This window comes from Equus asinus, unplaced genomic scaffold (assembly GCF_041296235.1).
Source record: "Equus asinus isolate D_3611 breed Donkey unplaced genomic scaffold, EquAss-T2T_v2 contig_803, whole genome shotgun sequence".
NCBI classification, from domain to species: domain Eukaryota; kingdom Metazoa; phylum Chordata; class Mammalia; order Perissodactyla; family Equidae; genus Equus; species Equus asinus.
Genome location: NW_027225520.1, coordinates 1,544,336 through 1,558,197, shown reverse-complemented (window position 1 = coordinate 1,558,197; position 13,862 = coordinate 1,544,336). Strand labels below are relative to the sequence as shown.

The 13,862-nt window shown below is 38.0% G+C and overlaps 1 protein-coding gene across 1 annotated transcript in view; it reads right to left on the bottom strand.

Annotated features, from left to right (window-relative positions):
• The window catches only part of LOC139044367 (sodium/hydrogen exchanger 9B2-like), a 54,605-nt gene that overhangs the window by 1,575 nt on the left and 39,168 nt on the right, over nucleotides 1–13,862 (bottom strand). Inside the window, exons 8-9 of the mRNA XM_070503831.1 lie at nucleotides 5,334–5,442; nucleotides 1,643–1,779 (exon numbers count right to left, since the gene is read on the bottom strand). Of these exons, the coding sequence (XP_070359932.1) occupies nucleotides 1,643–1,779; nucleotides 5,334–5,442 (246 nt within the window). The remainder of the gene's footprint in view (nucleotides 1–1,642; nucleotides 1,780–5,333; nucleotides 5,443–13,862) is intronic.

The following is a 13,862-nucleotide window of genomic DNA, read 5'->3' as shown; positions in this document are numbered from 1 at the left end:
GACACTTGCACATCATTCTTTTTCCCCTTCCCCCTGATGAGAAATGGTGAACTGATGGAAGGCACATGCTGAGGACAGTGTCACCCTGCCAGCTCTGGAGTGTCCATGCTGGACTGCTGGTGGGAGAGAAGGAAAAATCTATCTCACTTAGTCCCTGTATGTGAGGGCTCTTTGTTATTTCAGGTTCCTTGTACCATAACTAATTCAACATTTCAAGAATTCTTGGCAAGAACTGCACTCATTACAATGTATATTTCTCTTTCAGTTCTCCATTGTGTGTGTATGTTTTGAGGTTTGTAGGTATGCTGATTTAAAATATATTGTGATTTAAAATATATTTCTTACAGCAGGTCATGGACCAAAAAGTTTGAAGAACACTAATATGGAAAAAAACATACAAGAAAGTCTTGTTTCTTAGGCAGTGGCAAAAGAAGAAAAAAGAAAATTCCATACAATACTTGCTTCACAGTACATACATTATTCACCACATCCAAGATAATTTCTCCTTATTATAAATTTGCTTTGACAGCAGGAAAGTGCTGTCTTTCAAATTTTAACCTTTAGAAACAAATCTTTCAAACCAAAGCTACTAGAGTAATTATTTTGATAGTTACCTAATAAAGTTACCAGAAGTAGTGTAGAAGCTGGAGACACTGAGGGAGAAACTATTCCACTTATTGTACCATATAAACCTCACAGTATTCTTAGCCATTATGTCCCAGACATCTTTCAAAGTCTGATGAAAAAAAAACTTCTCTGGGATAATGCCCAAACCTATAGCCACACCAAATCTGGCATATAGTTACAGAGCATACACAACCCTCAAAGTTTCCTAAATTAAAAATATCTGATTTTCATCTCATGAAATAGAAATTTACATATTTAAATAATTGCAAAATAATCAAGGATGCAACAGTTAAATCTTGTTTGCTATAATTAGTCTGAAAATATACAATACAATCAGGGCTATTTGCAACAAATGATAATCTATACAGTTCTAATTTAATTAGCAATTATAGGTATTCTACCAAATGCATGGTCAATAATTTCAAGCACCTGTTAGTGCCTTGTTAGAGTGCACAAATTTTGGGTCATGTGATTGAGACAACTGACAGGAAGTACAGCTAGTTTGAAAAATTTAATATTAACTAATAATCTAGGAAATCAATAAAGCATTTTCTGAGTTGTTTCTCAATAAATCTTTCTCCATTATATATAAAGACCGAGGTTGAGCATAACTGATCATCAATCATATTGACAGTGAAGTATTTCCAAACACTAACATGGGCCGCGCTATTTCTGTTTCACTCTCTTCTTAGAAGACATCAAAACGAAAAATCTCTAGGTGATTCAGAGAGCTCTGACTGATGAAAATTCAAACTCTTCCCTCCCTCTACTACTGCTTTCTAGTAACATAGGGATTTATTGGATTTTCAGTTGTACCCTGGAGATCTAAAGAAATTTAAATGAGCCATCATATTAAAGGAATCAGCATACCAAAAATAAAACTTTTAGAGTAGATTAGTAAAAATTCTTTTCATAAATCAAACTTTAGTTACTTTTGTTCACCAAATTTGGACAAGCCCTCTTATTCAAAATTTTAAGGGATCATATTGAAATAGGAGTTAAGATCCATCATTACCTGGACTGTGGCCTTTGGAAGCCATGCAAATGAAATAAATATCTTTTCCTTTATGTTAAAACCAGCAAAACACACCATCAGAAATGTAGTCAAAATTCGTATCAGTACTGCAATACCCAGGGTGGCAACACAAAGGCCTGTAAGAAATACTCAATTTTTAGACATAACGAAATACTGGGGAAGAAATGGAATCTCCTGATTATTGATTCAAAATTCTATCAACAGAAATAATCTAAAAACATTAAAAAATTAAAAAGACAAAAATGATTAGGCATAATTTGTCAAAACATCAATATTAAGGATCAATCAGACCATTTGTTTAAAAGAAGGTATTTGCCCTAAATTAAAGCCAGAAATTAACTAAATATATTTGAATTTCCACAAAGGAGATTTGAATGTTATTTATCTTATGCTTTATAGCAAGAACCACACTTTTTCCCATGTGTTTATTTAACAAGAATTTATTAAACTATAACTACGCATAACAGAATTTGGACTAGGTTCTGATACCCAAACACGCATAACGTACAGACTTTGCCTCCATGAACTCCAAAGTCAGAGGAAGACAGAAACATAAAGAACCAAAAGGTGAGTGCAGTGTAAATATACCGGTAAGAGGGCGAAGAAGAGAAAAAACTTAATATTTTCATCAAAGTGGTTGAGAATTCTTTACAGAGGATAAGACCAGAGGTGATATTCAAAATATTTATCAGCAAGTATGGAGGCAATCAGGCAGTCAGAAGAGAGCTGGCTGGGCACTGACCAGTCAGAATAGACACTGGCTTCTACACCTGTTTCCCCATACTGGTGTGTGCACTGACTGCCCATCACCCTGGCTGATGTGTACAGCTACTTCGTTCAGTCCTTCAGAATCCTTTGCTGATAAAGGTAAGTTCATTCTGATTTGCAAAATAAGAGATTGTGACTAGGGCAAGGCAAGCTACCGGACCTGAGAAAGGCAAAGCTAAGGTGAGTACTAGGTAATAGGGTGGTTTTTGAAAAAGTAACATTTGTTGAGTGCTTGCTCTGTGCTAGGTTCTGTATTAAGCTTTAAATGCATCTCTTTACTTAATCTTTACAACCTGTGGAGTAATTATTCTCACTTTACAGTTGAAAAAAAATGAAGATCAGAAAGGATAAATAACTTTCTCAAGAGGCTGGTAAAACACCAGACAGACATTGCTTGATGCTCTATTGTGAATCTGCAACATGGTTTCTTTATGAAAAGGTTCTGTGGCTCTTTATTGGAGGGTATTTTTCCCAGCGTGGTAGATTTTCAAAAGTATTTGTTGCCTTAAGTACAAGATACAAAAGGGACGATCCCATTCCCAGGAGGGAGCAGTCTGGGGAGGATGATGAGGAAGCCTTGGACACACTGAGCCTCAAGTTTTGTGGGATTTACAAGTGGTGATGTCCAAGCAGCAACTGGCTATGTTGAATTCGAGATAAAGATTTTGCAATTACACAGTTTATAATCGAAGCCACTGAGTGTAGCTGAGCTCAGAGAAATGATACCCAGCGTGAAGTGTAGAAATCTTTTGAAAGAACTTGGAGGAAGAGCAGCACTTAAGCCATATATAGTGTAAAGGAAGACTCAGAGGGCACTGGAAAATGTAAAAATTCAACGTAAAAAGTGTTGTAAAGAGGTCAATAGCGTCCAATGCTGCTGAGAGATCAAGTCAAGTCAAGACTAACACGTATTTCGTGTATCCAGCAATACGACCGTGGTGAGGGCGGGGCTGGTTGTGGAATGGGGCAGAAGCTGGGCTGAAATGTTCTGAGGGAGGGCATGAGAGTTGAAATGGAAAAGGGGGACACAGTTACCTCTTTAGAAAAGTTTGAAAAGAGGAAGAGAGAGAGAGAGTGGTAGGTGAGGGGGGAAGTGAAATGAAGAAGGGATATATATATATATATATATTTATTCAAATTTTGACTGTGGTAAAATACACGTAAAATTTACCATCTTAACAATTTTTAAGTGTACAGTTCAGCAGCATTAAGTTAAACACTCACATTTTTGTGCAACCAATCTCCAGAACATTTTCATCTTGCAAAGCTGAAACTCTACACCCATTAAACAGCAAGTCCCCATTTCCCCGCCTAAACCCTGGCAGCCACCGCTCTCCTTTCTGTCCTTATGAATTTGACTCCTCTGGATGCCTCACAGGAGTGGGATCATGCGGGATTTGTCTTTCTGTAACTGGCTTATCTTACCCAGTGTAATGTCCTCAGGTTCATCTATGTTGTCACATGCGTCAGAATAGAAAGATACTATTTTAAGATAGGAGAGATTAAAATCTGTTTCAATTCTGCAGAAGAGAAAGCTGTGACAAGGATATCTGAAGATGTGTCAGAAAAAGGGGAGACTCTGTGTGAGATCTAGAAGGAGGTGGCAGGGATGGGATCCCTAGTATGGACGGAATAATACTGTGATGCAAGAAAAGAAGGAAATAATGAGTACAGGTCTTTCTTGATGTACGATGGGGTTACATCCTGATAAACCAATCATAAGTTGAAAGTCAACTTTAAGTCAAAATATTGTAAGTCAAAAATACACTTTGGGCTGGCCTGGTGGCATAGTGGTTAAGTTCGCACCTGCCGCTTCAGCAGCCCAGGGTTCCCAGGCTTGGATCCCAGGTGTGGACCTAGCACCGCTCTCAAGTCATGCTGTGGCGGTATCCCACATACAAATTAGAAGAAGACTGGCACAGGTGTTAGCTCAGCGACAATCTTCCTCAAGCAAAAAGAGGAAGATTGGCAACAGATGTTAGCTCAGGGCCAATCTTCCTCACCAAAAGAAAGAAAGAAAGAAAGAAAAAGAAAAAAATGCATTTAATACACCAAACCTACCAAATATCATACCTTAGCCTAGCCTACCTTAAATGTACTAGGAACACTTACATTAGCCTACAGTTAGGCAATCATCTAATACAAAGCCTATTTGATAATAAAATGTTCACTATCTTATGTAATTTCTTGAATACTTACTGAAACTGAGAAACAGAAAGGGTAGAAGTGTATGGGTCGTTTGCCCTCATGATCCTGTGGTGACTAGAGCTGCAGCTCACTGGCGGCTGCCCAGCATCTCGAGAAAGGATCATATGGCATATCGCTAGCCGGGGAAAAGATCAAAATTCAAAATTCGAAGTATGGTTTCTAATGACTGCATATCACTTTCATACCATGGTAAAGTCAAAAAATCCTAAGTCAAACCATCGTCAGTCGGGGACCATCTGTATACGTGTACAAATTAATTTTTGAGTATGGTACTAAAAGTCAACAGTTTTAATATGATGGCTTTTGAATGTATGAATGAATAAAAGAATGAATGAACAAACATTTCTATCCCATGGATACATATTATAGAACTGCCTAATTATCTTTAAAATTCTGGCCCTTGATCAGGACAAGCCTAGATGAACATTCTTATCGTTGGAAAAAAATTTTAAGGCCTGCATTTTCTTGATAGTAGTTAAGAGCGACACTTTTCTTTACAAGCAACAATATTTAAGGCATAAAATTTACTGTCTTAGATTGACAAACATTCTCTTCTAACCAACTGCTTAAAAGATCAGTATTAACTTTTTATATAATTGTGACAATGGGAACCACCAAATATAAACCTACTACAGATACTACAACTGAATATAAAAAGTTGATTTTAGCAAAAACACTACTTTGAAATTCTCACCCACAGTTTCTGGTCTGAGAGATGCAATAGATACCTCTGCTCCAATCAGTCCAAAGAGAAGGGGCTGGAAGATATCCCAGGCCACTGCAATAATCTTTTCAACCTCTGCCTAAAAGAAACACACATACACATACAGGGATTTTTATTATGTGAAGTTAGAAGATCTAAGAATTTTACTAATTTGAAATCTGAGTCAATTTGACCTGAGATAGGCTTTATCTATGTGGCATCTATAAATAAGAAGGTAGCTAGAATACAGCAAAAAATTGCATAAAGATACTTCTAACAGTTAAGGTATTACATAAGGTGCGTTGGTGTTGGTTTGCAAAAGGATGTTAACTATAAAGAATCTCATCAAGTCATCTCAGGAGGACTTCGACTTCTGAATACATGATGTGTGTGTCCATAATACTTAGTATTACTTTATAGTTAATTTTCACTCAACAATATGATTAAAAGATCTTGTAATATTTATACATATATCTAGAAATGCACCTTATTGCTGCATAATAATGTATGATATGGAAGTACCATAGTTTATTCAACCATTTCTTTATTAATAGACCTTTAAGTTGTTTCCAATTTTATTTTATTATAAAAGAATACTGTTTATGACTATCTCAAATCATGCACAAAAATAAAATTCCGGTATAGTGAAGTGCTGTGCCAGTTATTAACTTACTGCCCCTAGGCTCCAAATCCTCCTTTCAATTGTTGCTCTGCAGAAGATGGAGCCAGGGGCTGGCCCAGTGGCCGAGTAGTTAAGTTCGCGCGCTCTGCTTTGGCGGCCGCGGGTTTCGCCGGTTCGATTTCTGGATGTGGACGTGGCGCTGCTCAACAAGCCATGCTGGGGTGGCATCCCGCATGCCACAACTGGAAGGACCCACAACTAAAAACACACAACTATGTACCGGGGGGCTTGGGAAAAATAAAATCTCAAAAAAAAAAAAAAAAAGAAGATGGAGCTGGACCCTTTTAAGTCTTTCCCCTTTGCTAGCTGGACCATATTAAATTTTGCCACTAGAGGGCGCCCAAGAGCTACTCCAAGAGGAAGGCGCTCGTCTGGTTCGGTGGCTCCTCCTAGCAGGATGCTTCCGCACCGGGTCCTGCGGCCCGGGTGGCTTCTCCAGAGCCAGGCTCCTAGGGTGTATGGCGGCCAGCAGCACTCAGCGGTCAGCAGCTGCCCCCAGCCTCCTCCTCGGGTGATTTCATAGCCAACTGCCCTGGGCAACATACCACCCCATACACCTTTAGAGGGTAGATTTCCAGCAACTTCTGCAGGCAGGGTACCATGGTGACTTCTCTGCCATCCAGTGAACCAAGGCTCTAACAAGGCTTGGATTCTCAGCCCTGGGTGCCGAAGTAGGTGGGGTGGGGTGGGGAGGTGGAAGCGGATGCTGCATCTCAGCCCTAGGGGTTTATAGCTGCTATTCCTATATTCTTTAGGGGCCTCTTTACATCTTACAAGACAATCCCTAGTATGGTTAATAATAAGCTTTCCCTATTCCAGTTACTATATGGTTTCTCATTCCTTCTAAGACCCTAATTGATATAAGTACTAACTTTATAACACACAATACAAAAACCCTTGGAAAAGATTGACATAATTGACTAGAATAAAACGAAAATATTTTGTGGCAAAAGAAACCATAAAAAAGGATAGGTGACAAACCAGGGGAAAATATCTGTACTATGTGTAACAGAATAAGGAGCAATATCCAATCAATAAGAAACAGACATAGAACCTAATCGAAAAATGGGCAAGGCATACGCACAAGTAATTTGTACCAGAAGAAAGACAAGGGCCAAAAAACATGAGATACTAAAACTCAGTAATCAGAGAAACACAAATTAAAATGATATACCATATATTTTTTTTGGGGGGGGAGCCATCATATTGGAAAAAAACACTAAAAAGTTTTAATAATGTCTAGTATTTATAAGACTGTAAGGAAACTCAGCAATTGGTAGGAGAGCAAATTGATAATGCTTTTTTTGTAGGGCAATTTAGCAGTACCCTTAACAGTGTCTAAGAATTTACATTTAACAGATTTTTTCAATCAACTAATAAGAATCTATGTTTTTGAACGACATTTTAACATTTTTTTACCATTTTTACACATCTAAGGATCTATACTTTCATTTACGTACTCAGCAGTTTGACAAAGGAGGATTACCTCGTTTCCCTATTTTCTTAATTTTTGTTATTTCTGGTATGTTTATTAAGGTGAAGATTCTATTTCCTCTTAGTTTATAAATGTTTAAAGACACCGTATATGAGGGGTTGGTTGATTTATTTATATAGTTCTATTCCTATATCATTATAAAGTTATGTTTTCACATCGTAAGGAATCAGATCATGACTGAGGTTCAAATTCTGCCACACACCAACTGCAAGCCACTCGCCTCTCAGCACCTAATTTTCCTCATTTGTAAAATGAGAGGTTTACATTAGATAACGTCCAAGATCCTTTATCACTTAATGACAGTGAATCGTCTGCCAAACTAAGGTCCAGATGCCACCCTTCTACATATCTTTAAATTTTACTTTTTAATTTAGTTTTTAGAGTATATCATAGCTAAAGTTCAGACTTTAGCTGATATCCATAGTTGTAAAGAACAAAAATCAACTCCATTAATTTTAGGTTACTTAGCCTTCTGTTGCCATGACTAATGGCTTAACAGAAGTCCTCGAAAGTATTTCATGTACTGAGAACTCCAATGAAAGCAGAGGCATATTGAGTTTTCTCTATCAAATTGTTTTTATTTCTAAACTTGGACAAAGGCCACAATTTGGTTTTTTTTTTTTTCTCGCTGAGGAAGATTCGCCCTGAGCCAACATCAGTTGCCAGTCTTCCTCTATTTTGTATGTGAGCTGCTGTCACAGCATGGCCACTGATAGACAAGTGGTGTACATCTGCGCCTGGGAACTGAACCCAGACCACCAAAGCGGAGCATGCTGAACTTAATCACTAGACCACCAGGGCTGGCCCCACGATTTGGTTTTTGATTGTAATACTGTAGACTAATTTAATATCAGACATGGCCCTATATATTGTAAAACTTAAAGATGAGAGAGGAGCCACAATGTACCTTCTTGTGGGTTTTTTTGTAACTTCAAAACTAAAATGAATCTGTTTATAAAGAAAATAGAGGGGCTGGCCCCGTGGTGTGGTAGTTAAGTTTGGCACACTCCACTTTGGTGGCCCAGGTTTGCAGGTTCAGATCCCAGGCGTGGACCTACACCATTCATCAGCCATGCTGTGGTGGTGACCCACATACAAAGTAGAGGAAGACTGGTGCAGATGTTAGCTCAGTGACAATCTTCCCCAAGCAAAAATAAAAAGAAGATTGGCAATGGATATTAGCTCAGGGTGAATCTTCCTCAGGAAAAAAAAAAGAAAGAAAAAGGAGTCATCAAATAGGCTAAGTACAAAAGAAGACATGAGTTCAGAGGAATGAAGACTGTGGTGTCCACTGAAAGTTAAGGCCACTTTACCTATCTGTATGCACCATTAGTAAGAATCTTCAACAATGGAAATCACTTTCCATTATGGACAAAAAGAGAAAGTTAAGAGAAACAGAAGTTTCATCATGAGTTAAATATCTACTTAAGCTGACACTTCTCTTCTTAGAGAGAAGATTTCAAGATTCAGAAGATTGAAAATATATCAAGAAAAACATCCTGTAGCTGTTAAAGTCATCAGAAGAAGCACTGCATTTGAAAACAGATGAAAAATATAGATGAAAAAGGCCTTAAAAAAGTGAGTGCATTTGAATACAATAATGGCAAGATTACAAGGAAAACCAAGCAGGAAAGTATGAGATAATGTCAGAAAACTACAGGCGCAAACCAAATTTTATAAAATATTGTAGCTTGTCAAAGCATAATTCAACAACAATATAGCTACAGCACTGAGTTTACAAGTGTTTTATTTCCATTTTCCCACATAATAGCCACAATAATTCTTTAGTGATTATTATTATTTTTCTCAGTGTACAGTTGAGGAAACTGAGTATTAGAGAAGGTAAGTGACTTGCTTGGGATTACACATCTAGACAGTAGAATCTCTGGGACTGGAATCCCAATTTCCATAGATTAAATTTTATGCTCTTTTTATTACATTGTGCTGCTCAGAGATAGTCATAAAAATTATTAGTGTGTTCTGACTAAGCACTTTGCCTTATATAGATTATTTCACTTAATCCTCCACTCTACGAAGTTGTTGCTATTATCATTCCCCACTTGAGAGATATGGAAATCGAAGACTGAGAAGTCAGATACTTTGTACATGGGCATACAGCTACTCAGGTGTAGGGCTGAGCTTAATCCAGGAAGTCTGAGTGCTCAGACCCTATGCTACACCATGGAACAAGGAGGAAAAGCAGTCCAAAACCTGGACTCATTGATTTGGTGCCTCCAGAAGTAGGGACTTGCCTGAGTACTAAATTAGAAAAGATATGGAGAGTGTCTGCCATATAAGTGATTCAATGAAGGTTTTTTTACCCTGTCTTTAGGAAATCATTTTCATATACTCAAACAGTGTGTTTTCATCCTGGCTCTGCCACTTATTAGCTTGGTGACCTTAGGCACTCTATCTACTATCTCTAGGCCTTGGTATCCTCATTTGTAAAATGGGTCTCGTATCTACCTCTCAAGGTTATTGCAAAGAATAAATGAGATAACATAGGTAAGATTTCACTAGGAAAGGAATCTTTAAGAAAAAATAAACTGAGGAAAGGTCATAATAAGAGATTGATAGATCGGACCACGTGAAACTATAAGATATTTGTGTGTTAAAAATGAACAATAAAAAAAGGCACAAAGGGCTAATATCATATATATAATCAGTACATTCAACTTTAGGAGATAATGGACAAAAAACCTATCAAAGAAAAAGAAAAAATACAAATAGCTAAATATATGAAAAAGCATTCAATTTTATTGTTAAGCAAGGAGGCATAAAACAAAAAAAGATACCACTTTTGACTATCAGTAAGGATAAAAATTAAAAACAATAATATTCTAAGGCAGTGTTTCACAAAGTGTGGTCCCCAGGGAAGCAGCATCAGCATCACCTGGTAACTGATCAGAAGTACACATTCTCAGGCCCCACCGTAGTCTAACTAAATCAGAAATTCGGGAGTGGGGTCCACAAGTCCAATTTAACAAGACTTCCAGGTGGTGCTAAAGTTGGATAAACATTATTCTAAGCTGATGACGATGTAATGATATAGGTACCTCACATATTACTGGTGGAAAAGTAAATGGATACAACTCTAGAAAGCAACCAGTTTGGTAATACGTGTCAAAAACCTAAAAATGTTCATGTTATTTGACCCAAAAAATTTAGCATTAAGAATCTGCCCTAAGGAAACGATATTGGATTTCAGCATAATTTAAAATAGCAGAGACTGGTTTTAAAAAGCTTATGGTGCATCCACGTGTGTGTGTGTGTGTGTGTGTGTGTGTGTAAAGAGACATACATAGGAGATTAACCAGAGGTAAATATGAAAAAAAAAGCTGTCAGTTCTCTCTCCGGGTTTTGGGATTACATTGATCTTCTATGTAATCAGCCAGGCTGCTGGCAATTCAGGCAAAGTTATGGCAAATGCAGAAAAACAGATGATTTGTTTGGTTTATAACGGTCTTTTCTACATGACTCACATCCTCGTTTTCTGAAGAATCGTGTAACCGGAACTGGCCGGGCCCCCTCCCTTGTCTTCTGCGCGAGTGGCTCACGTCCACTTGCGGTGGGCACCCGTCTTCCCCTCGACGTCTGTTGCTAAAACTACTCTTTTATGTTCTATTCCAAATGATATGGTTCCTTTTCACTGTTTATTTTTTATCCTATCATTTATTAATTTACAAACAATCTGAAATTGCAAAGTTTGGAAGTATAATGTTTTTAATACACTTGCTATATGTTATTCGAATAGATGTCGAAACATAAAAACGTGCCCTGCACAATGATGGTATATTCTGGTCACTTTGGAGTCGATAAACCTGAGTTAAATCCCAGTGCCACTTTCTAATTTTGTGACCTTGGACATGTTATTTAAGTCCTTCTGACTTACAGTCTCTATAAAATGTAAATGGTAATATTTTTTCAAAGGTTTTTTTGATGAGAATAAATGAGAATATCCCCTCACTGGCTAGCACAGGGCCATACGGAGTGGCAATAAAAATTGATTAATTCTCTTCCCTCTTTTCACCCATGACAGTATAATATAATGAGTTGGTTGTAATTTTTGAAGACTTTTAAACAAGTGACAACAGAAAGCATTTACCTATAAAATTCAATTTGAAGAAACTTACTACAAGCATATTTGAGAATTTTCCTGTTGAATAAATGAAAGGAAATAAACCAAAATAGTTTACAGAGCTGTTGGCTTTAGGTGGAGAAATTACAAATCATTTTTTCTTTCCTTTTATCTGACTTTTAAAAAATTTTTCAAAGTTCTACAATAAGCATATACCGCTTTCATACTCAGAAATCAAATAAACTTTATTCTAAACAATATTCTCTTTGGTAATTTATTTTTTTAAATGCTAAAAAAGGTTACCATTCAAAAGTGAAGGGACAGTTTGTAAAATGCTAATGTCAGGCAAGCTCCCAGATGCTCGACAAGGGTCACAGTGCACACACAGTGGCATGCCTTCACGGAGTGAAGACTGCGAGCTCTGTCCCGGACAAGGGGGCCAGAGTGCTCCGAGAGCAGTGCGCTGGTCAGCAGCCCAGGCAGGATGGAAGGCACTCAGCAGTGAGCGCTCAGCGAGGAGCCAGGGAGCTGAGATCAGACCCGAGACTGAACAGCAATGTGTGATCACCTGCCTCGGCCTGCAAGGAAAGTGAAGCCACGGAAAAGCAAATTTTGACAAGAGCAAATGTTTACAAGAGATGAGGGATGATAAGAGGACCCAATTTATACTGGGAAGTTTATGTTTTAGCTTTCCTCTTGTCAGATGTTAAGTTACGTGAAATCACAAAGGAGAATTTAATAATACGGGTGCTGCTAAGGAAAAAAAAGTAGACCTGAAATAAGCCTTACAGCCAAGCCTCCCCAGGAGGACGCAGCAGCCCTGGGCCCATGCAGTGCCTGCAGCAGGGCTCTGCAGAGCCTTGCTCCTTGCCTGCAAAGCCCAATCCACTGCGGCCTGCTTTCCTGGGGCCTCAGTCCCTTATCTACACAAGGCTCCAGGCAGCCCCACCAATCCACCCTCCTCTACAGCAAAGGGATGCCCAACTGCACATGTCTTGCCTCCCGAGAGTGAAAGCCTCCAACGGAGTGCCATGTGCCCACAGTGAAGCCCTGCCTCTACAGACCTCTGCAGAGACCGCTCACCTGCAGGGCACTGCACACCCAACCTCAGGACTGATAATCAACATATATTTTTCATGTAGTATTATTTTAAGCTGAATTATTTTCAACAGTTGTCTTTGGTTTTCCCAAATGATATATGTGTATTTAGTTTAGGTCACCCACATCTAATTTCTTCATGAAGCAGAATAGTATATGATCCTCTCAAGTTCAAATCCATAAAAATGTACCTTGAAATTAAATAAATGGCAACCAGCTAATTTCCATAATACACATAAAGGAAATGAATAATTTTAATGATCTTGAAAGTCAGTAAGAAAAACAGACAATCGTAAAAAATGGGCACAGGCTTTTGAATAAACTGGCTAGTAAATATATGACAAGATGATTAGCTCCACTTGTAAAGAAATACAAATCAGATCAATAATGAGAAACATTTTTCACCTGTCAGATTAGCAAAATATCTAAAGATTGAAAGTACACAGATCAGAAAAACAGATCCTTTCACAAACTGTTGGTGGGAATATAAATTGGTACTGCTGTTTAAGAGGGCAACTCAAGGGGCTGGCTGCATGGCTGAGTGGTTAAGTTCGTGCACTCTGCTTTGGCGGCCTGGGTTCACCAGTTTGGATCCTGGGCACAGACCTACTACACACCGCTTGTCAGGCCATGTTGTGGCGGCGTCCCACATAGAAGAACTAGAATGACCTACAACTAGGATATACAACTACGTACTGGGGCTTTGGGGAGGAAAAAAAGAGGAAGATTGGCAATAGCTGTTAGCTCAGGGCCAATCTTCCTCACCAAAAAATTTTTAAAAAGCATACGTTAAAAAAAGGGCAAATTGATACTATCAAAAGTATCAATGTGCATACTCTTTCATAGAGAAATCCTATTTCTAGAAATTAATCCTATAGATACACTCAAAGATATGCTATATTTTGTTGATTTTAAGAAACACACTTTTTCATTTCTGAAATTAGGAAGTGATGTCATAGTTTAATTGGCAGCATTCTTTTTCTCTCTTGGTGGCATGTAAAATAATGGTGCTTCTTAGACTTGATAGTGTCTTAGTGGTATATGCAAGGATATTTTATTGATGCACTTTTTGTCTTGGCAGAAAATTAGAAACAATTTAAATGTCTGTTAAATTAAATTTAGGCAGGAAACTGGTTAAATAAAGTACAGTACAGCTATACAATGCAA